The 19,244-nt window shown below is 61.5% G+C and overlaps 2 protein-coding genes across 2 annotated transcripts in view; one reads left to right on the forward strand and one right to left on the reverse strand.

The window, feature by feature from the left end:
• The window catches only part of PKD1 (polycystin 1, transient receptor potential channel interacting), a gene marked incomplete at its 5' end in the record, with an annotated part of 46,311 nt that extends 44,843 nt beyond the window's left edge, over positions 1–1,468 (forward strand). Inside the window, 4 exons of the mRNA XM_007453667.1 lie at positions 21–311; positions 385–519; positions 594–899; positions 995–1,468. Of these exons, the coding sequence (XP_007453729.1) occupies positions 21–311; positions 385–519; positions 594–899; positions 995–1,468 (1,206 nt within the window). The remainder of the gene's footprint in view (positions 1–20; positions 312–384; positions 520–593; positions 900–994) is intronic.
• A 1,438-nt stretch (positions 1,469–2,906) lies between these two features.
• Positions 2,907–19,244, reverse strand: part of TSC2 (TSC complex subunit 2) — a 36,532-nt gene continuing 20,194 nt past the window's right edge. The window contains exons 22-42 of the mRNA XM_007453668.1: positions 17,851–18,040; positions 16,922–17,015; positions 16,606–16,708; positions 16,248–16,342; positions 14,972–15,100; positions 13,373–13,537; positions 13,071–13,223; positions 12,820–12,932; positions 12,069–12,284; positions 10,629–10,832; positions 9,865–9,933; positions 8,465–8,595; positions 7,026–7,525; positions 6,686–6,761; positions 6,335–6,421; positions 5,215–5,401; positions 4,876–5,015; positions 3,555–3,633; positions 3,394–3,485; positions 3,213–3,311; positions 2,907–3,077 (exon numbers count right to left, since the gene is read on the reverse strand). Of these exons, the coding sequence (XP_007453730.1) occupies positions 2,907–3,077; positions 3,213–3,311; positions 3,394–3,485; positions 3,555–3,633; positions 4,876–5,015; positions 5,215–5,401; positions 6,335–6,421; positions 6,686–6,761; positions 7,026–7,525; positions 8,465–8,595; positions 9,865–9,933; positions 10,629–10,832; positions 12,069–12,284; positions 12,820–12,932; positions 13,071–13,223; positions 13,373–13,537; positions 14,972–15,100; positions 16,248–16,342; positions 16,606–16,708; positions 16,922–17,015; positions 17,851–18,040 (3,093 nt within the window). The remainder of the gene's footprint in view (positions 3,078–3,212; positions 3,312–3,393; positions 3,486–3,554; positions 3,634–4,875; positions 5,016–5,214; positions 5,402–6,334; positions 6,422–6,685; positions 6,762–7,025; positions 7,526–8,464; positions 8,596–9,864; positions 9,934–10,628; positions 10,833–12,068; positions 12,285–12,819; positions 12,933–13,070; positions 13,224–13,372; positions 13,538–14,971; positions 15,101–16,247; positions 16,343–16,605; positions 16,709–16,921; positions 17,016–17,850; positions 18,041–19,244) is intronic.

Genomic DNA, 19,244 nt, shown 5'->3' on the forward strand with positions numbered 1-19,244 from the left:
CCCCGCCCCCGCCCCCACAGGTGAGCCTGCTGCTGTTCGCTGTGTACTTCTCCGCGGCTGAGGTGCACGCCTGGCGCAGGGAGGGGCGTGCGCGCGCCACGAGGCCTGGGACCTGGGCGCGGTGGCTGCTGGTGGCGCTGACGGCGGCCGCAGCGCTGGTGCGCCTGGCCCAGCTGGGCGCCGCTGACCGCCAGTGGACCCGCTTCCTACGCGGCCGCCCGCGCCGCTTTACCAGCTTCGAGCAGGTGGCACAGCTGAGTGCCGTGGCCCGTGGCCTGACCGCCTCGCTGCTCTTCTTGCTTTTGGTCAAGGTGAGTGTTGGGCCGGTGTGCCGGGGCGAGCCGGCGTTGGCGGGGTCGGTCGACTGACGCCCTCTGTCCACAGGCTGCCCAGCAGCTGCGCTTTGTGCGCCAGTGGTCGGTTTTCGGCAAGACGCTGTGCCGGGCCCTGCCAGAGCTCGTGGGGGCGGCCTTAGGCCTGGTGGTGCTCGCCGTGGCCTACGCGCAACTGGCTGTCCTGGTAGGTGCCAGTGGGGCCATTGGAGAGGGTGGCTTAGCCCAGGCCGCGCCTCACTCATGCCACCTTCCCCACAGTTGGTCTCCTCCTGCGTGGACTCACTTCGGAGCGCTGCCTGGGCCTTCCTGGTGCTGTGTCCCGAGGCTGGGGGTCCTGCCCTGTGCCCTGCGGAGTCTTGGCGCTTGTCCCCTGTGCTGTGCACGGGGCTCTGGGCCCTGCGGCTGTGGGGTGCCCTGAGGCTGGGGGCAGTCCTCCTGCGGTGGCGGTACCACGCTCTGCGTGGGGAGCTGTACCGCCCAGCTTGGGAGCCGCAGGACTACGAGATGGTGGAACTGTTCTTGCGCCGGCTGCGCCTCTGGATGGGCTTCAGCAAAGTCAAGGAGGTGGGTACGGCCCAGTGGGGGGGAGAGGGACGCACCCTGGGCCCAGCTGAGCCCAGGGTGCAGCCGGACTGACCGAGCCCCTGTGCCGCCCCCAGTTCCGCCACAAAGTCCGCTTTGAAGGGATGGAGCCCCTGCCCTCCCGCTCATCCAGGGGCTCCAAGTCTTCTCCGGATGTGCCCCCACCCAGCGGAGGCTCTGACGCCTCCCGCCCCTCCACCTCCTCCAGCCAGCTGGATGGGCTGAGCGTGGGCTTGGGCCGGCCGGGGCCCCGAGGGGAGCCCGAACCTGAGCCCTCCCGTCTCCAAGCCGTGTTTGAGGCCCTACTCGCCCAGTTTGACCGACTCAACCAGGCCACGGAGGATGTCTACCAGCTGGAGCAGCAGTTGCAGAGCCTGCATGGCCGCAGGAGCAGTGGGCCCACAGCCTCACCTCCCCCTAGCCCCTCCCCAGGCCTGAGGCCAGTCCTGCCCAGCCGCCTTGTCCGGGTCAGTGGAGGTGGTGGCTTGGCTACAGGCCCCAGCAGGGCATCCCTGCGGGCCAAGAACAAGATCCACCCCAGCAGCACTTAGCCCCAGGGGATCTGGGCTCATGCCTCTTCTCTGGGGTGGGCCTGTGGCTTCACTCTGGCCCCTCAGAGCCAGAACAGACACCGCTCAGTATTATTACCTTCTGCCACCCTCGAGGTTTCAGGCCAGGCAGAACAGCTGCACGCAGGTCCCCCAGAGAGCAGGCAGCACTTGTGTCTCTCTGTGGGCTTCAGCACTTTAAAAAGGCCGCGTGGCCAGCTAGGACCCAGGGTCCCCTCCCCAGTTTCCTGTGGGAGGACACAACGGTATTGGACTGAGTGCCCGGCCTCTGAGATGCTAATTTATTTCCTGAGTCCTCAGGTACAGCGGGCTGTGCCCGGCCCCACCTCCTGGGCAGACATCTCCCCCTTGCTAAGGATCCAGGCTATGGGGGATGGAACCTGCACCTCCTGTCATCCCCCCCCCCCTAAATTATTACCTTAACCAATGCGCCACCAGGGAAGCTTCAAATGAATTGTTAAGGTTGCAAAATACTCAACTGTCATGGTTGCAAAAACTGTGCAAATTTGTGAGTACCTCTAGAGCCATGGATTAGGTATAACGTGAAGATATCCTCCACCCTAAATTATTACCTCCTCTGTCCCCCTGCTGAGTGCATTCACCTCCAGCTGCCGCTATGTGTGTCTATTGTCTGTCAGTAATTTATGTGGGGTTAAAATGTATATATTTTTGTACGTCGCTTTATTTTTCAATAGGGCCAAGGGGCCTGGTGGCTGAAACAGCCTGTGCCCACTGTCACCCACCTTGAGGGGGAGCTGGGACTGCAGAGCTGGCCTCGCTCCCCAGACACCTGCCCACACGGCTGGGGAAGCAACAGCCACTTCTTGGCTCCAAGTCTGGCCTTGGGCAGGTGCTGGGCAGAGAGGGCGGTTGGAGGGGTGCAACCACCCCGGGCCCTTCTTGCCACCACCATGGCCTTATTCTCCTCCCCTGCCCAGGCCTGCTGGTGGGTCTGGGTGAGGGGCAGCACCAGTGCATGGCACGGGGCCCTAGGGTGGGTAGGGGGAAAGCTCTCTCCCCGGGGGCTGGCTCCCGGGCCAGGGGAGGTGAGCATGACAGTGCACGTGTGAGGCTTTCCTGAGGGCAAGGCCCCAACAGCAGCCTGACAGGCCCCCTCCCCACTCCAGTGGGCGTGGCCAAAGCTACAGCCTTGATCCCACCCCACCCAACAGACGAAGTCAAATAAATGAGTTGACTGACCGTTCCAGTGTCTGTGTCCACTCCGGTGTCTGTGTCCAAGCACACAGGCCTGGGCCACACCAGGACTTTATTTGCACAAATAAATACCACCCAGTGTGCCTCATGGGGGCAGGGAGAGTCCGGCAGCACGGCTGCTTAGGTGACAGCTGGGGGAGCCCAGGCACGTGCTCAGCATCTCAGAGGAGTCCCAACGGGACCAGGCACCAGCCCCCGTGCAGCCTCACACAAACTCAGTGAAGTCATCCACCGAGGAGACGAGGCGCTTCCGCTGGCCTGTCTCGTAGGTGGGCGTGGGCTCAGCTGGGGCCTGCGTGGGGGCCTTGGCGTGGCCGGGAGGGTGAGTCTGCATCAGGGGCAGGCTGGCGTTTGAGTAGTGGGCTTCCTCACGGATCTGAGGGAGAGGGAGCTTTGGCAGCAAGTCCAGAAGGGGCGACGCTGGATACCAGCACCCCCAGTCAGCCATCACGTCTCTGAGGGAGCGCCCCAACCCCCAATCCCCAGCGTGCCCACGGCCCAACCTCCCTACCCGGTGGCGGAGCCGCTTGATGTGGCGGAGCCTGGCAATCCACTTGGAGGGATAGGTGTCAGTGGGGTTGGAGCGGCTGTGGTGCACCTGTGAGGCCATCTGGGGCGGGGAGGGCAGAACAGTGAGCCCTACACAGGTGGCACCTGTTCCCACCCACCTCCTGGGGGCCACCTCTGCTCACATTTGCGTGCAGGGCCATCTGACGGGCCACGAAGGGCAGGTTTCGGTCGGACACGATCTTGGCCACACTGGTGTCCACGAGGCCCTCCATGTCTGGGAAGACACGGCACTCACGTGGGGCTCAGAGCCCCGGGTGCCTCCCCACCTGGCCCCGCGCCTCACCTTTCCTGCACTGCAGCGACACCAGGTTGCACTCATAATCCAGGGGGGTGATGATCACGTGGACAAAGTTGAACTGGCCCTGCCCAGACAAGAGCAGGGGTCACCCCACACCAAGGGCCACTTTCTGCCACCCCACACTTAGCCCAGGAGGGTAGCTGGCTCGTTGGTTAGATGCTCGCTAACTCAGCACATGTAGCCACCACCTGCACACCCACACTTAATCCTCACCTGGCCTGGGGGCCACCATCCTGTCACCCCTCTACTGCCTCACCTACAGCCTGCATAAGCCAGATGGTCACACAGCTCCCAATCCCTCCACACTGCCCAGGGCTTCTGTGCTGCCCAGCAGCACCTGCCTCACTGCTGGCTGAGAGCAGTATGTGGAGCTCGGCAAGTTCCTGGGCCGCCCAGGATGGCACATGGAGCATCCACACCTCGGGCCCCTCCGAGAGGTAGGGTGTGTGTGTGTGTGTGTGCACACGTGGGCGTGTGTGTGTGGTAGGGTGTGTGTCTGTGTGTGTGTCTGTGTGTGCGCGCGCGTGCGCACGCGCCGTCACCCCCCGCCCCCCACACCTCGGGCCCCTCCGAGAGGTAGGGTGTGTGTGTGTGTGTGCCGTCACCCCCCCTCCAACAGCTCTACAATGCAGGAGGCCCACTTCGGCCTCCCCAGACACTCCTGCCTCTATCAGAGTCTCTGCCCCAAACCCCAGGGTATCTGTGTTCAGTGACATCCTCTAAGGCTGCTCAATGCACTCAGAATAAATCCCAACGCCCCTGAGCACTGGCACCTCAGACCCTGGGCTGCGCCAGGCACCTGCCCACTCGGCCTTGCAGCTCATCCACACATGGCCACCCTGTGACAAGCCACCTGCACTGAGCCCGCCTCCTCCACGTGGGACCTCGAGCCCCAGCGACTTCCTCTAGGAAAGGGGGTGATACCAGGCCCAGCACAACCGCTGAGCAACAACATGAGGGACGGACTGGGGAACAGGTCTCAGGGTTGTTACAAGCAAACGCTGCGTACCCACCACCTGCCATGCACCCGCCAAGCACAGTCGCACAAAACCCACAGCAGCGCGTGGCTCCAAGAGGAAACCAATGGGTGTTGTCCTCATCACAGAAGAGGACACGGCCCAGCTGGGGGCCCGCCGCCTCAGGGGGGTACACAAGCGGGTTGTGATGTCACCAACGCTGACCCAGCGGAGCTCGCTATCTCTGCTCAACACAGAGCAGGGGGCACTTCCCCAGAGAGATCCAGCTTCCAGCCTGGGGCCCTGGGGCCCAGATCCATGCCCACCTGCCCTTTGGGCCCCTTGCTCACTTTGATGGTGCCGAGCTTGAAGTCCTCGCCAGAGTCGTTGTAGACAATGGACACGAAGTCGTTGCCCAGGTGGCGCTTCTTGTCACAGCGGTGCTTGTCCACGTCCTTGGTGGGCATCAGGGTGGCGATGTGGAAGACGGCTGCGGGGCGGAGCGGAGCTGAGTGGGGTGGTGCCAACCCAGGCAGGGTGCCAGTAAGGGCTCCTCAGGCTGAGGCTGGGGGCCAGGACAGGTGGCAGTGGGTGCAGCCCTCAGTGCCCCTGAGAGGAGGGCTAGGTTTCTCCGGAGGCTCCTGAGGGCCCGCAGGAGCCGAGAGGAGCGGGCGGGGGAGGGCACACACCTTGCATGATGTCGTCATGCCAGCAGTAGGTGAACTGGCCGTCCTCGCCGCACACGTCCAGGCCACCCAGGTACACCTTGTCCGGCTGGCAGTCCTTGAGCTCAATGAGCTTGCCCAGCCCCGTCAGGAACTCTGTGTACCTGTAGGAGCCATGCTCATTGGACAGGATGGCGAGCTCACTGTTGCTCTGCAGGAAGACAAGCGGGGCACGGTGGCACCTGCTCCCAGGCTACCCCCCAGCCACATGCTGCCCCTCCCTGGCTCCAGGACCCCAAGGGCTTGTTGCTGCTGGGGACCCAGAGGAGGGGTGACTGGTGTGGCTGGGCAGACAGCCCCACTTCTGCCATCGACCCGACTCGGCGAGGAAGCTTCATTCAGGGTCAGGCAGCTTCATTCCCATCATTGCCCAGGTGTGTCACCCCACTCCCCCACTCTCTCGTAACTAGCCTGTCAATAAACGGGGCCAGCTCTGCTTCAGAACACACCCAGAGCCCTCGGCACCCCTCTGTCCCTGCTCCTCCAACCTGCCTCTCACTCCACCCACTGTTGCACCTCTGCCAGTTCTCAGCCTCAGCCAGAGGATGCTTTTGAAACTCAGGTCAAGTCAACTTGGACCCTTCGCTTGGAACCACCTGAGGCCCTCCCGTCTCACTGGGTGCTGTCTGAGTTCCCACCACAGCCCCACTACTTCCCGCCCCCACCGCCCACGCCCCGCCTGGCACCCCTCCCCTCTGTGCTGGCCCAGGAGCGCACTATGCCACCCCCACCTGCATGTGCGCTCGCCTCCCTCACTTCTTGCACGTCTGCACTCCATGTCACCTCCCTCGGATCAGCGACATGAAAAGCGTGCCGCTCACACCTGCGCAGGCTCCCTGGACCCGCCACCTCCTCCTCCTCCTCGGTCCTCGCCACTCTGTGCACCACGTGCTCACACACTACCTGTCCCTCTCACTCCTGGGTCCCTGGCACGGAGCTCAACGGGCACCCGACACTCCAGCGGCCCTGCAGTGACCAAGCTCTGCAGAGGACAAGGGCCCAGACCCCCCACACACACCCGGTGGGGTGGACACCCAGCTCTGCCCAGCATGCAGGCTGGCCCCTGCCAGCCTGGCAGCCTCACCTGGCCTTCTCCCACGTACAGGACGGCGATCTTGTGTGTGTCATACGATGGGATCTGGTCAAGGAGCTGCACTGACCGCTCAAAAGACTGTAGCCATAGAACCCTGCCTAAGCCCAGGGCAGAGGCTGTCCCCTACCACCAGCCCTGCCCAGCAAGCCCCAGCCCAATGCCTGTCCAGGAGAGGCCTCTCCTCACGCAGGCATGTTACCGTAGGCTGCCGTGGGGACCTGAGGCCGTAGCCCTCCACGAGCCTGGGCTATAGCCCTCACTGCCCAGCCCTGGGGCATCATCCCACTGTGCACCCCCAGCCAGGCTCCAGGGGGACCCTGAGGGGAGAGAGGGTCCTCCTACCTCATTGGGTAAAAGGATTGGCTTGTTGGACTCATCACCGAAGAAAGGTGAGTGGTAGAGCTGCAGGAACACAAAGCTGCAGGGGAAGAGAGATGATGGGGGCTGGGCTTGGAGCTACAAGCCCAGGGCCAGGGTCTCAGCCAATACGGTCATAGCCCATGTGGAGAGCAGCAGGGCCCGAGCCTCATCACCCAAGGAGCTACCCTCTCCTGTGGCTCCGACCAGCCACGGGGCAGAGGATGTGCAGACCTGTACCCCAGCCTGCTCTGTCCTGGGCCCCTCAGGCACCACGTCCTCACAGGGAACATCCAGGCACTCCCACCAGAAGGGCGAGGCTCACCTGGGGTTGATACCCGGCACCTTCTCGGTATTGGAGGTCCCAGCTCTGCTCTTGAAGGCGTCCCTCTCCACCCTCTTGCCCCTGCGTGACGGGGCCGAATCAGAGATAGTGTAGCCTCGAGGCCGCAGCCCACTGGGGGAGCGGGGACAGCTGGAAGGCAAGGGACCCTCAGGCTGGGTGGGACCCTGGCCCTGGCTCTCTTCGCCTGGGGCTGACCAGGCAGCACCTTCCCTGCCCAAGATCCCTGACTGTGACCGGGCCTTGGCCTCAGGGCTCAGCCGGCCGACATCAGCCTTGTCCCCAGGGTCCCCAAGGATGTCCTGCAGGGTCTGTAGTTCAGGCGATGAGCTTGACTTGCTCAGGGGCTGCGAGGGCTGGAAGGCGAGCTCCACAGAGGGCCGGGAGCCCTCAGAGGAGATGGCCCGCTCGATGGGGATCCCCCCAGCAGCCAACTCCTCGGCGTGGAATGACTTCTCCTCCTGGCTGGAGGTCGAAGATGACTGCAAAGAGCGTATCCAAAGAAAATCTTCATCAAGAGGCACCACTGAGGGGAATTCCCTAGTGGCGCAGTGGCTAAGAATCCTCCTGCTAATGCAGGGGACACAGGTTCCCTGGTCTGGGAAGATCCCACATGCCGCGGAGCAACTAAGCCCATGCGCCACAACTACTGAGCCTGTGCTCTAGAGCCCGCGAGCCACAACTACTGAAGCCCACGCGCCTAGAGCCCATGCTCCACAGCAAGAGAAGCCACCACATTGAGAAGCCCGCGCACCTCAACTAAGAGTAGCCCCCGCTCACCGCAACTAGAGAAAAACCCACGCACAGCAACGAAGACCCAACATAGCCAAAAATAAATTTAAAAAAAGACAACAATGAAAATTCAATATACTAAAAAAAAAAAAAAAAAAAAAAAAAGAGACCACACTGACCCCACCTGGAGGCAACAAGGCCCCACCCGTCCTCCAGCCCAGGGCCATGGAGCTGCCCAGCACCGAACTGATGGTCCCCCCATCCCCTGAAAGCACCTCCCTGTGCCCCACGCTCAGCAGAGGAGACAAGAGCCTCATAGACTAAAGGATACCAGCAATGAGAAGCTATATCTCTGGGTAGACCACTGGAAAACCCCACACTGTCTTACAGCAGGGACTTGGTAGAACATCTAGCCGTTTTTTTTAGATAAGAAAAGGCAAGGGGATGGGGTAGGGGTGACAGTGGAAAAACTTTCTAGAGTTCAGAGCAAATCAGTTATGTGCCACAAAGCTTAAGGTGGAGATCCCGCACCTGCCCCCACCCCCGACTCAGCCCCTGCCTCCCACCCGACCCCCCCCTCCCTCTCAGTAGCTGGGCTTGAGGTCTAGAGGCCTGCCTGGCCATGGAGGTCCAGATGGCAAGCACCAACAGGGACCCTCAGGTCGGCTCTGGTCCCCAGCTGCACTCACCCTGCTGAAAGCTTCAGCATGCCGATAGCGCCCGTCTGTGCCTAGGGTTGCCTCAAAGTCTTCCAGTTCGGGGGGCTCCACTGGCAAACTAGCCTCGCCTGGACTTCCCTCCTCCAGAACTACCGCAGAGTCTGGAAAGACACACACGGTGCTGCTGGGTGCCAGCCCGGCCACCAGGAGCTCACGTGGCCTCAGGGGTACCAGCTTTTCCCCCACGAGAGGGTACAGCGGCCCCCCAGCAGGGCCACCCCCTCCCATTGAGTCAGCTGGAGGAGGGCACTCTTGAGCACCCTGGGTGTGAGCCCTGACACAGGGTGTCTCCTACATGGGCTCCCAGGGGTCAGGATGAGAGGACATCTGGCTCCTCTAGTCCCCACCCATCCATCCCAGTGTCCACAGAAGCCACCTCTGCTCCTTCAGCAAGGCAGGTGGGCAAGGGCAGGCCAGACCCCCATGAGGAAGCCCCCCCACCCCGCCTGAGACGGGGCCTCAGCTCAGGAGGAGGGCATGCCTACACCAGCCCTCAGGAACTGGGGAGAAGCCAGAGCTCCTCCCTGCTTGGCCCCAGTCGAAAGACTGCAGCGGGAAAGTCCCTGTGTGGGAACACAGGCTCAGGAGCCATTCTGTAGATTGGAGGCTCGCTTCCGAGTCCAGGCCGACTCCGAGCCGGGCGCACTTAGGAGAGAGCATGACGCCCCCAAGCCGCATTTCCTGTGCCAGCACCAGGGTGAGGGGGGTGAGAAGAAGCAACCAAGTTAGCACCGCCCGCACGCAGCCCCGCACACGCGCAGTCCATTAGCTGCCCATAAGAGCCCCTCTGCCACTGCACGCTCCTAGCTGGCTCCTGCCCATGCAGTAGGGCCTGGGTGGCTGGAGGCCTGGACGGCTGGAGCCCCGAGCAGGCCACACCCTCCCTGCCAGGGCCTGGGAGCCACGGGCCAGAAGGCGGTCTGCAAGGCCCTCGGCCAGCCTACTATGAAAGGTAAACACGTCCCAATTTGTGGGTTCACAAAGCCAGTCAGAGCACCAGAGGCCAGGGCAGGGGCAGCTCGGCCGAGCCCCAGAGCCAGGCTCGCACCCCAAGAGCTATCGTCCATCGGCCTCTGGGGCTCAGTTGCCCAAGGTCACCTCCTCAGGCCTGAAGGGGCTGGGAGGGCCCGTCTGGCTCAGGAACAGAGCTCAGCCATGAAAGCGCGAGACAGTGGGGGTTCCCGCTGGCAAAGCAAACGCATTCGGCACCGATGTCTTCATGCGAGTCAGGGCCCTGCACTCAGAGGGCGACGAGAGGCTGAGGTGCCATCGTGGAGGCGTGAGCGGATGAGGGACGATGAGTCAGCATCTAGGGGGCAGAGTGGTACTCTGCAGCAAACACCGCTTTCCTTAAAGAGACGCACGAATACCTGCCCAGGAAATGCTCCTATGCAGCTTTCCTTGGCAACTGGACTGGTACAGGGAGGAGAAAGAGGCCACTGCAAGGGAAACCGTGAGCGGCCAGTCAGCAGAAGGAGAGACTACGCACAGGTCGAGCAGAGAGGACAGGCACCACTAGTCCTGCACAGACCCAGAGCCTGGAGAGAGAGAGGGGAGGGCCAGCGAGATCGGCTGGAGGGGCGGGTGTGGCACACACGGGTCCCAGCTCTCCAAGCTGCTCGAGCAGACATCTGGCGGGAGTGCATCCCTCCTTCTCGTGAGTAGAGGTCCTCGGCCTCTGTCATCGGGCCACAGGGAAGGCCGGGGGTTGAAGGACAGCACGGGCCCAGCTGGGCAGGGTCATGAGAGCGCAGGCAGGCGCAGGCAGGCTCAGGTGTGCTCGGCGCATCCAAACCCAAACCCAAACCCAAGCAGAAGTGCGGCGGCCTCCTGGAACCCTTGGCACCAGGCACCCTGAGGAGGGTGCAGAACCAAGGCCTCGCTTGGCCCTGCCCGTGTCCACCCCATGAGTAGGGCCAGCTGAGCAGGGCCTTGAGCCCACCGATTCACGGTACCGGGCCTCCAAAGAAGGTCGCCCCTGCAGGAGCAGTCCCTGCTCTCCGGAGATGGGCATCCCCCCACGGCCAGCCTTCTCCCAATGCCTGAGGCTGGCAGCACCAAGGCTCAGGACCCCACCCCAGGTGCATCTGCCATCAGGCAGGGCACACCAGGTGGGTGAGAGGCCAGCGCTCACCTGTGTTAGAGCGTGGGGGTGGGGGGGGCTTGGCTGAGCCGGCCGCCGGCACCGACAGCGACTTGTACAGGGCTGTGTCGCGACGCTCCTTGAAGCGTTCGGCGGCCATTAGGGCATTGGACAGCTCCTGCAAGGGCGTGTTGTTGATGTCCGAGGAGAAGGGACTGAGTGGGTTCTCCAGGCTCATCAGCCAGCTGGTGTTCCCTGCAGAGGGGCAGCCAGCACCCCACAGGGCTCAGGGCTCAGGCCCAGCGCATCCGAACAGCCATCCCCTCCCGGACCTCTCCGGGCAGCCCCAGCCACGCTGGCCTTTAGGGAACATGCCTCGTGCTCCACCAGGGAGTGACTGTGGGGGGACCAGGCAAGGCATGCCCCTGGCCTTGCCCTGATGCTCCCACCCCCAGTCCCCCTGCCCTGGGCCCTGAGGTCAGGGCAGCCACCAGTGGTCACTAGCTTCAGTGACAAGCACGAGGGGCTCTTAGCTCACAGCACCTGCTGCCCCAGGGCAGTTCCCACACTCAGGACAGGCTCAGCCAGGCTCAGGGCCAGAGGGGGAGCAGCCACAGCAACTCAGTGCAGCAGACTCCTGCCCAAAGGGGGGTTCTGGGTGGGGCTCAGAGAGGCTTCTGGGCTCTGTCCACTCTCCCCTCCAGGCACAGAGGACCACGCTTGGACTTGACCTTCCTCACTGAGCAGCCTCACATCCCAGCATCTCATCTGACCTCGGTCCACCTCCTCCCAGCCCACCTGGTTTCCTGCCTCCCCCATGGCCATTCCCTCACAGGAACCGGGAGGACTGGGCTAACACACACGAGGAGCCTCTCCCTGCCCCGACCCCCACGGCCCCACAGCCCAGCACACAAGGCATCCATGGGGCCAGCACCCCATCCCTCTCCTCATCACTCGGTCACCACTGGCCCCACACTGCACCTGAGATTCCTCCCAGGCTCTAGGCCTTGGCTGAAATGGCCCTGTCGTGGGCTGAGTTGTTTCCCCCCAAATTCACGTGTTGGAGCCCTAACCTCTGAAACAAGATTAAGACACAGAGGGACAACCGCATGAGGATGCAGTGAGGAGACGGCCATCTAAAAGCCAAGGAGAGAGGCCATAGGAGAAACAAGCCTTGCCGACAACCTAACCTTGCACTTCCAGGCTCCAGGGCTGGGAGGAAATAAATTCTGTTGTTTAAGCTGTCCAGTCTGTGGTGCTTCGTTATGGCAGCCTGAGCAGACCAGGACAGACCCTTTCCTCACTTAGCCATGGGGCCTCCCCTCACTGTTCCTCTCTGGGGACTCAGCTCAAAAGTCACCTCCAAATTGCTCCCGTGGCCCAGTCTGCCTGCCACTGGTTCCTGTGTGTCCAGAGCCTTTATGTAACTGTCCCACACTATGGGCTGACAGCGGCCCAGGCCAGCTGAGCGCAGGTCCACCCCTGGGGTACCTGTGGGTCTCCGGACCAAGATCTCCGCCCAGCCCTGGGTCAGCAGGGGGACGTAAGCCGCCAGGTTTGTCTTCTCCTTCTGTGCCGGTAGCTGGGTGCTGGCTGAGGCTTTCTCGGGCTTGCTGGCTGGAGCAGTCTGTGAGCCTGGGGAAGTGGGGCTGCCAGGAAAGTGGGAGGCTGGAGCATCCAAGGCACCAACTCGAAGGCCATGGCCCCCTGAGGAGGAGAGCAGGAGGGCTGGTGACCACCACCGCCCAGTGGAAAAGCCACTGGCAAGGCCTGGCTGCTCCACCTGGGGCCTGGGCTGGCCAAGCCCTGAGCTAGTGCCCAGAGGCAGCTCGGCCATCCCCAGGCATGGCACGCTTCCAGTGTCAGTATCGGCCTTGGCGGACCCAGGGCAGCAGGAAGGGCCCCCATCACCTGTCCCATAGTCAGACCATGGCTCATTTCAGCTACAGCAGAGTAAAAAGCTCCAGGGGTGAGCTGGGCTGAGGGCCAGGACTGCTGAGGGCTCATAACACTGACCACGAGAACAGGGCCCCAGCGGCAAGTGGGCCTCGTGCCACAGCTGCACAGGTCATGTCCCCCCACGCCCCAACTCTGTGACAAGGGCCCACAGACAGCACTCTAGTTATTCAGAAACTGGAGCAGGCCTAAAGCCAGCCACCTTGATCCTCAGCTCCCAGGACCTTCCTGAGCACAGGGACTTGCAGAGGCACCCAGGAGGGAGGCAGGGTGGGCAGAGGCTCACCAGACATGGAGCGGACCCGGTCCCGGGCTCCATGGCACACCTGTTGCCCAGCCTGGGACTCCAGCTTGGCTGGTGCCTCCTTTGTCTGTCTCACGTGCACACTGGGGTCAGAGCTGAGGACAGAAGGGTCCCCACAGAGTGTAACCAAGGTATTCCAGGGGCTCCAGGCCTGCATGACACTGTCTCATGCAGGCCTGGGCTCAGGACAGCCACCATCAAGGCCAGGCAGGCAGGGGCAGAAAGGTGGTCACCTCAACTCTGGGCCCCCCTGCAGCTCTCCTGAGTCCAGGCCCAGCAGAGACCGGGTCCCAGTCCCCACGCTCGTCGTCACGGTGACAAGCTTGTTCCCAACCAGCCAGGTTTTGGTCCTGCCACCTGCCAGGAGGAACTCTCCCACGGGGGACCTGAAAGCATAGGAGTGTTGGTCAATACCTCACCCGCAGGAAGGAGTCCCATGTGCCACTCCTGCTGCCCCTTTGACCAAGTGCAGTCATAAAAGAAAAGCTAGGCCCTGCCCTCCGGCCCTGCCCCAGTCCTGGAGCCCGACTCGCACCTCTTGGGGACCGCCGTGAAGTTGGAGAACACGTATCTGGCCATCATGTCCAGACACGTCTCTGTGAGCTCCAGGTGGAGAGTTTTCAAGTTGTCGTCAGCCTGGGCCATTGAGTTCTCATCTGCAGACCCCAAGCTGGCGCTCGTGAGAGATGTCTGGATCCTGCTGGAGGGAGGAGCCACGGCGAGGTCAGAGTGCCAGGTGGGGGCCGAGCCATCTACCACCGGGGCCAAAGCTCAAGGCATGCAGGTGCTGAGAGGGCTGCACTCAGAAAGACCCGCCAGGGCGTGTGGCCAGTCGAGCCACAGCTTGGCAAACCAAGTGGACACATCATCCCAGGGGGTGGGCAGACAGGGGCTCATGGGAGAGACCCAGGCCCGCTCATCGGAGCAGAGGCTTAGGAGATGGGGAGAGACAGGCTGTCCCCTCACCGAAGCACAGAAGAGTCAGGTGATGGCTTTGTGGCAGAACAGTGTAGTCATGCAGAGACACGGAGACCACAGGACACACAGACAAAGATTGCATTCTGCCCACAGGGCCACCTCCCATGGAGGACAGGAAGGGTCTGGGCTTTGTGTGAGGCTCTTCACCCACACACTTGGGCTGCCCCAGCCCTGCCCCAGTGACCAGGAGGAGGGGCTTGTGCAGGTTTCACTCTGATACAAATTTCATACTCCCTTTGCCGAGTTTTGCTCATGATAAAGAATTTGTTGGAAAAGAGCTGAAAGGAGAGCCTCACTGACCACTCCCCAACCCCAGCTCCCCACCAAGTCAAACCCCACTTAGTGGAAGCCAGCCTGAGGCTGGAGCCCCAGTCAGGCGTCAGCAAGGGGGTGGGTCTCCGAGCTGTGGGACACTGAGGCCTGAAGGAGCTTTCAGGTGAGGAGACAGTGCAGCCTGGCCTGTCGGCACGAAGCAATAACCCTCCCCCCTCCAGAGCCCACACCTGCACCCGGACACAGCAGGGAGAACTGATGAGACTGCACCCCTGGAGAGGCCAGGCCTCCCCTGCCTGGCCTCTCGCAGGCTGGCCCCCAGCCCACTGACCTACACAAAAGCCCCCATTCCCTCTCAGCTACAACAGAAAACAGACCTTTTCTAGAAAAAAAGCTCAAGAAGAAAGCCCACTAAAGAGGATATGAAAGAAAAGCCGAACCCTGGAGAGTGTGTCCCCACCTGACCTGCATGGGCGCTGCTTTCATTTGCAAAGGCCCCTGACCACCAGGGACAGGCCTGTGGGCGCTGCCACTGGACACCCTCTATCTCATGGTGGTCACCCTGCTTTAGGCTCCCAGGCCGGCCTCTGAGTAAGCTGTGCAGCCAGCCCGCACCCATACGAGCCTTGGTGACAGAATGCAACCTTTCCACCCCTCTCCACCAGGCTCCCCGGGCCCAAGGGCAGGGCTTGGCAGGACGGGCCCCTGTGGCCTGAGGGCTGCCACTTGGGCTCTCCTCCAGTTCTGGCCAGGGAGGGCATGGGCAGGAGATGAGGTCATGCAAGCAGCCCCATGCACCACCACCCAGGTGCTCCCGCCTGGCAGCGCCACTTCACGGGCCAAGCTCCAGGGTCTGAGCCCCCCACCCAACAAAGCCCACTACCTGCGGACCACATGTTCAGACACACTGATGCTGCGGCACCGGAAGGCATCGGCTGCAGAGCTCTCCTTGAATTCTTTCACAGGTGGAGAGTTATTCAAGCCTTGTTTGGGGGGTCTGGCTATCCTCAAACTACCAGGTGAGGAAGGAAGGCCCAAGCCCCAGAGAGCCCAGCTCCCGGGAAGGGAAAACAAGCCATTGGAGGGATGAGGAGGAAAGGTCACAGGCCACAGGGTCAGGATGGAGAGCCCGCGGGTGAGATGAACAAAAAACCATGCCAGAGGCCAGTTAGCAGGGGGAAGAAACAGAAAACAAAAATGCATGAAAATACATCTTGTAAACATGACAGAAAAAGTAAGGCTTCACGCATGATACCAAAACAAAGAACATTAGTACAAACAAAATGTGTGTGGACCGCATCGCACGGCAGATTCCAGGCTGTGCTGACCAGGTGTCCCACCCACCCGCTCGGGAACAGGTGCTAAGGCCCCGAAGGTCACAGCTCAAAAAGAGGTCAGTTCTTAGCTCAAGGCCCCGGCCCCCAGCCACCAGGACCTTGAGAGAACAGCTTCTGACTTAGGTCACACTGACGTGGTCATTCTGGAAAATGCCGTATTCCCACCTAGGGAGAGCCAAAAAAGCTTGGACAGGAAGGTGGGGGACAGGAAGGGGGGCAGCCGTTCAAATGAAATGCAAATGAAACCACAAGGCCTAGCATGGCTCTTCTCAGATTTGGCGAAAGCGGCTGTGATGAAGAAGAGCATGTCCCCCATTAGCAATGGGCTGGGCGAGAGCTCAGGTGACAGGCCACCCTGGCCCGAGGCTGGGCATCTGTGGACCCTGGATCCTCCCATCCAGGCCAGGTGTTTGGCTTCTCAGGAGTCAGCTGCCCTGATGCAACCCTGGGCTCGTTCAGCGGAGTCAGTCCCAAAACCTGACGCCCTAGAACTAGCACCTCAATCTCCAACTCAGCAAATCTGTACTCGCCCGTCACCCAGGCAGGATTGGCCACGACCCAGCACGCAGGCTCCACAACACCGCAGGCCACAGCAACTGGCTTGCTGAGGAGCAGCGCTGGCCTCTCCAGCCACGTGTGGGGTGTTCGCAGCCTTCTCAGGCCCCGCCCTGCTTCACAACCCGAGGGCACTTTGGAGCCCAGCACGGTCTGCGCAGGGCATGCCCTCAGCCCCAGCCCGTACGCACCATGCCGGCCACAGGCCACAGCTTGCAGGCCTGCCCTGCCCCACTGACACCAGGCCCGCCCACCCAGGCCCCGCACCTCTTGGGCCTCTCATTGAGACTGGTGCTCCGTGCTCTAAAGCTGTCCTTTTCAGGGGTGTCATCAAAAGACAGGAGAACGTTGGAGCGCAGACCCTGGCAGAGTGGAGCAGACCTGAGCCGCAGGCCAGAAGGCACTGGCCCTCCAGGCACCCACAGGCTTCTTCCCTCCACACCTGCCAGCCCAGGTACACTGTGAGCCTGGGATGAGCTACAGGCCCAGGACAAGGGTGGCAGAATTGTGTCCCAGTGGCGCCCCACCTCTCTCTCCCCTGCCTGTCACCCTGGATCCAGCCATGGTGAGCCAGCGGCAAAGCAGGTCCCAGCCCTAACAAGGGATGCGGCCTCCGCTGGCTTACCTTAGTGATATAAGGAACAAAATCTTTCCGGAAGGGCAGGCGGCACCTAATGAACCACATGGCTATAACGTGATGGGCCAGGCACACAATGTACTGATTGAACCTGCGACAAGAAGAGAAGTGCTGGAGGTCCAGCATGGCATCCGAGGGAAATGAGCCAGGAGCTGGGGGTGCAGATCAGAGGTGCTATGGCCACAGGGAGCCTGTGTGGCTTTCTACTCCGAGAGGCCTGGCCTCCAGCAAGCAGAGGCCTCCAGCTGGCCTGGGCCACAACCAGGAGGGGCAGGGTCTCATAGGGATACACGGCAGCACTTACTTGGAGGGGTTGGTATACGGCAGGGAGATGGCAAACACACTGGCGTACTGCTCTGCTGCAAAGTTCCTGTAGAGCTGAGGCAGCCTGGCCAGAGCTGCAACACCAGGAGACAGCCAGTGAGGGAGCCCAGATGGGCCTGGCAAAGACGGGCCCACGGCCACAGCAGGGCAGGGGTTGCCAGAGTCCTGTGCTATGTGTCTAAAAAGCCAGTGCAGCTACTCCGACCCAAGAAGGCGGCAAAGCAGTGAAGGTCACAACCCACCCAAACATGACCTTCCCCTGCCCCTGGGCCTCGGCTCTCTACTCCAAGGGCTGGCAAACTATGGTCCCTAGGCTCAATCCAGCCAGTGGCCTCACTTTATGACCTGTGAGCTAAGAATGGTTTCTACCTTTTCAAAAAGTTGTAAGCAAAAAGAACAGGCAGCCAAGACATATCACACGTGGCCCTTTACAGAAACAAAGCCCTGCCTGCTCCTGTTGTCCACACGACTGAGGGCCTGCTGAGGGCCAGACATGCATGAGGTACTGGGAAGGAAGGGGCGAGTGGGGTACCCCGAGCTCCTGGACGTCACAACCTGAGGGGTGAGCAGAGCCCCTCCAAGTTGTAGTGTGTGCTGAGGGGGGACAGAGAGGAGGCTCTAAGAGCCAGGCCGAGTAGGGACCAAGGTCAGGCAACAGGAGGCTCTGTGCCGTTTAAATTGACACTGAGAAGAGGCAAGAAGCCAGCCACTCGAAGGCCAAGAAGGAAAGCGTTCAAAGCACAGGGGCAGAAGGTACAAAGGCCCACGGAGCACAGCGTGCCTACAGGCAGCCAAGGTGAGGTCTGAGAAGGCAGCACGAGTTACTTCAGGCAAGGCGCAGCCCCAAACTCAAGGTCCACCTCACTCACACACACCCAGATACACACGTGCGAAGCCACAGATGCTTACTCGACAGGAACTCGAGGAGTGGAATGGCCATGCTGGCCGTGGCTGAGATGTGCGTGAGCTTCACGACCAGGACAGGCAGCGCCTTGATGATGATGTCAGGCATCTCCACGCTGCAGATGGCCAGGGCCACCACGCACTGGCTGGCGCAGCGGTAGATGAGGCCTTGCTCCAGGCAGTACACCATCTCCCGCTGTGGGACAACATGGATGCCTCAGACCAGGCCCACCACAGGCTGGCCCTCTGTGCCCTGTCCCTGCTCATAGAGAGCCGTTCTGGTGAGCCAGGGCCTGGTCTCCCCTCTCCCACTCCAGAATGTTCTATGGAGGAGAAGACCAAGACTCAGAAAGGCCAAGTGCCTTATCCCAGGTCTCAGGCGCCTAAGCGGCAGAGCCACCAGCAGCTGACCCCACCTGAGCCAAGGGGACAGCAAGGCTGGTCTGGTCAAGGTCTTCCTGACACCTCCCCACACCCCCACAAAGGCGGGGTCCCAGGTCCCCAGCCCACCCTGGAGCCAGGACACGCTGGGCTCATCATCCCCTTGGTTCTGGAATCCCCAACTGATTGGCCTTTTGGCAAGGGGAGGATCTGCCTAACACAGCAAGGCCGCCGGGCCCACACCAACCCTGGACAGAGTCCCCCATAAAGATGGCTCAGCTGTGCCCAGCAGGAGACAAGTGCCATCTCAGGCCACAACCTTGGGCAAACCACCTGGTAGCTTAAGGCCCTGTGGATGATTCTGATTTCCTGCAGCCAGCCCCACCCCTCAGAAACACTTTGGGCCTTGAGGGTTCTCGGGGAACCTTCAGCCCCTTTGTAGCACAGCCAGTGAGAACCAGGCCAGGCTACACAGGAGGAGCTGGAGCTCACACTCACCCCAGGAGTCGGGGTGGGCAGTGAGGTGGGGGATGGCAAGTCGAGTGTGAGTTTCCAACAGCACTTTGATCAAGAGCATGGGCTCACCACCCAAATAGGACTGAGTCTGAGTTTAGGCCTCTCGCCTTGCTGTGGCCTTGAGTGGGCTACCTGAGCTCCCTAAGACTTCTGTTCCCTGATTGATGAGGGCAGAGTGACAAAACTATCAGGAATTTAAAGAGAAAGTAAAGGTGATGGTCCATTGCAGGCCTCCCACCCAGCAGTGCAGAATTAAGAAAACAGGCATTACTGCGTGTGCTTTTTGCACCTGATGACAGAGTTGGAGGTAGGTGGAGGGGGGGCCCTCTGCCCGCCTGCTATGCCTCTCAAAACAGGCTCGGCGCCACCAAGCGGCTCAGCACCTATCCTAACACTGTAGCAAGGACAAGCCAGGCAAAGCTCCTTAGAAAGAAAATGGCACTGCATATGTGTGGAGAGGGTATATTCAAGCATTTCATTAAGCCCACTCCTCCCTGAGACAA

This window comes from Lipotes vexillifer, unplaced genomic scaffold (genome assembly GCF_000442215.2).
Source record: "Lipotes vexillifer unplaced genomic scaffold, Lipotes_vexillifer_v1.1 scaffold914, whole genome shotgun sequence".
Classification (NCBI taxonomy): domain Eukaryota; kingdom Metazoa; phylum Chordata; class Mammalia; order Artiodactyla; family Lipotidae; genus Lipotes; species Lipotes vexillifer.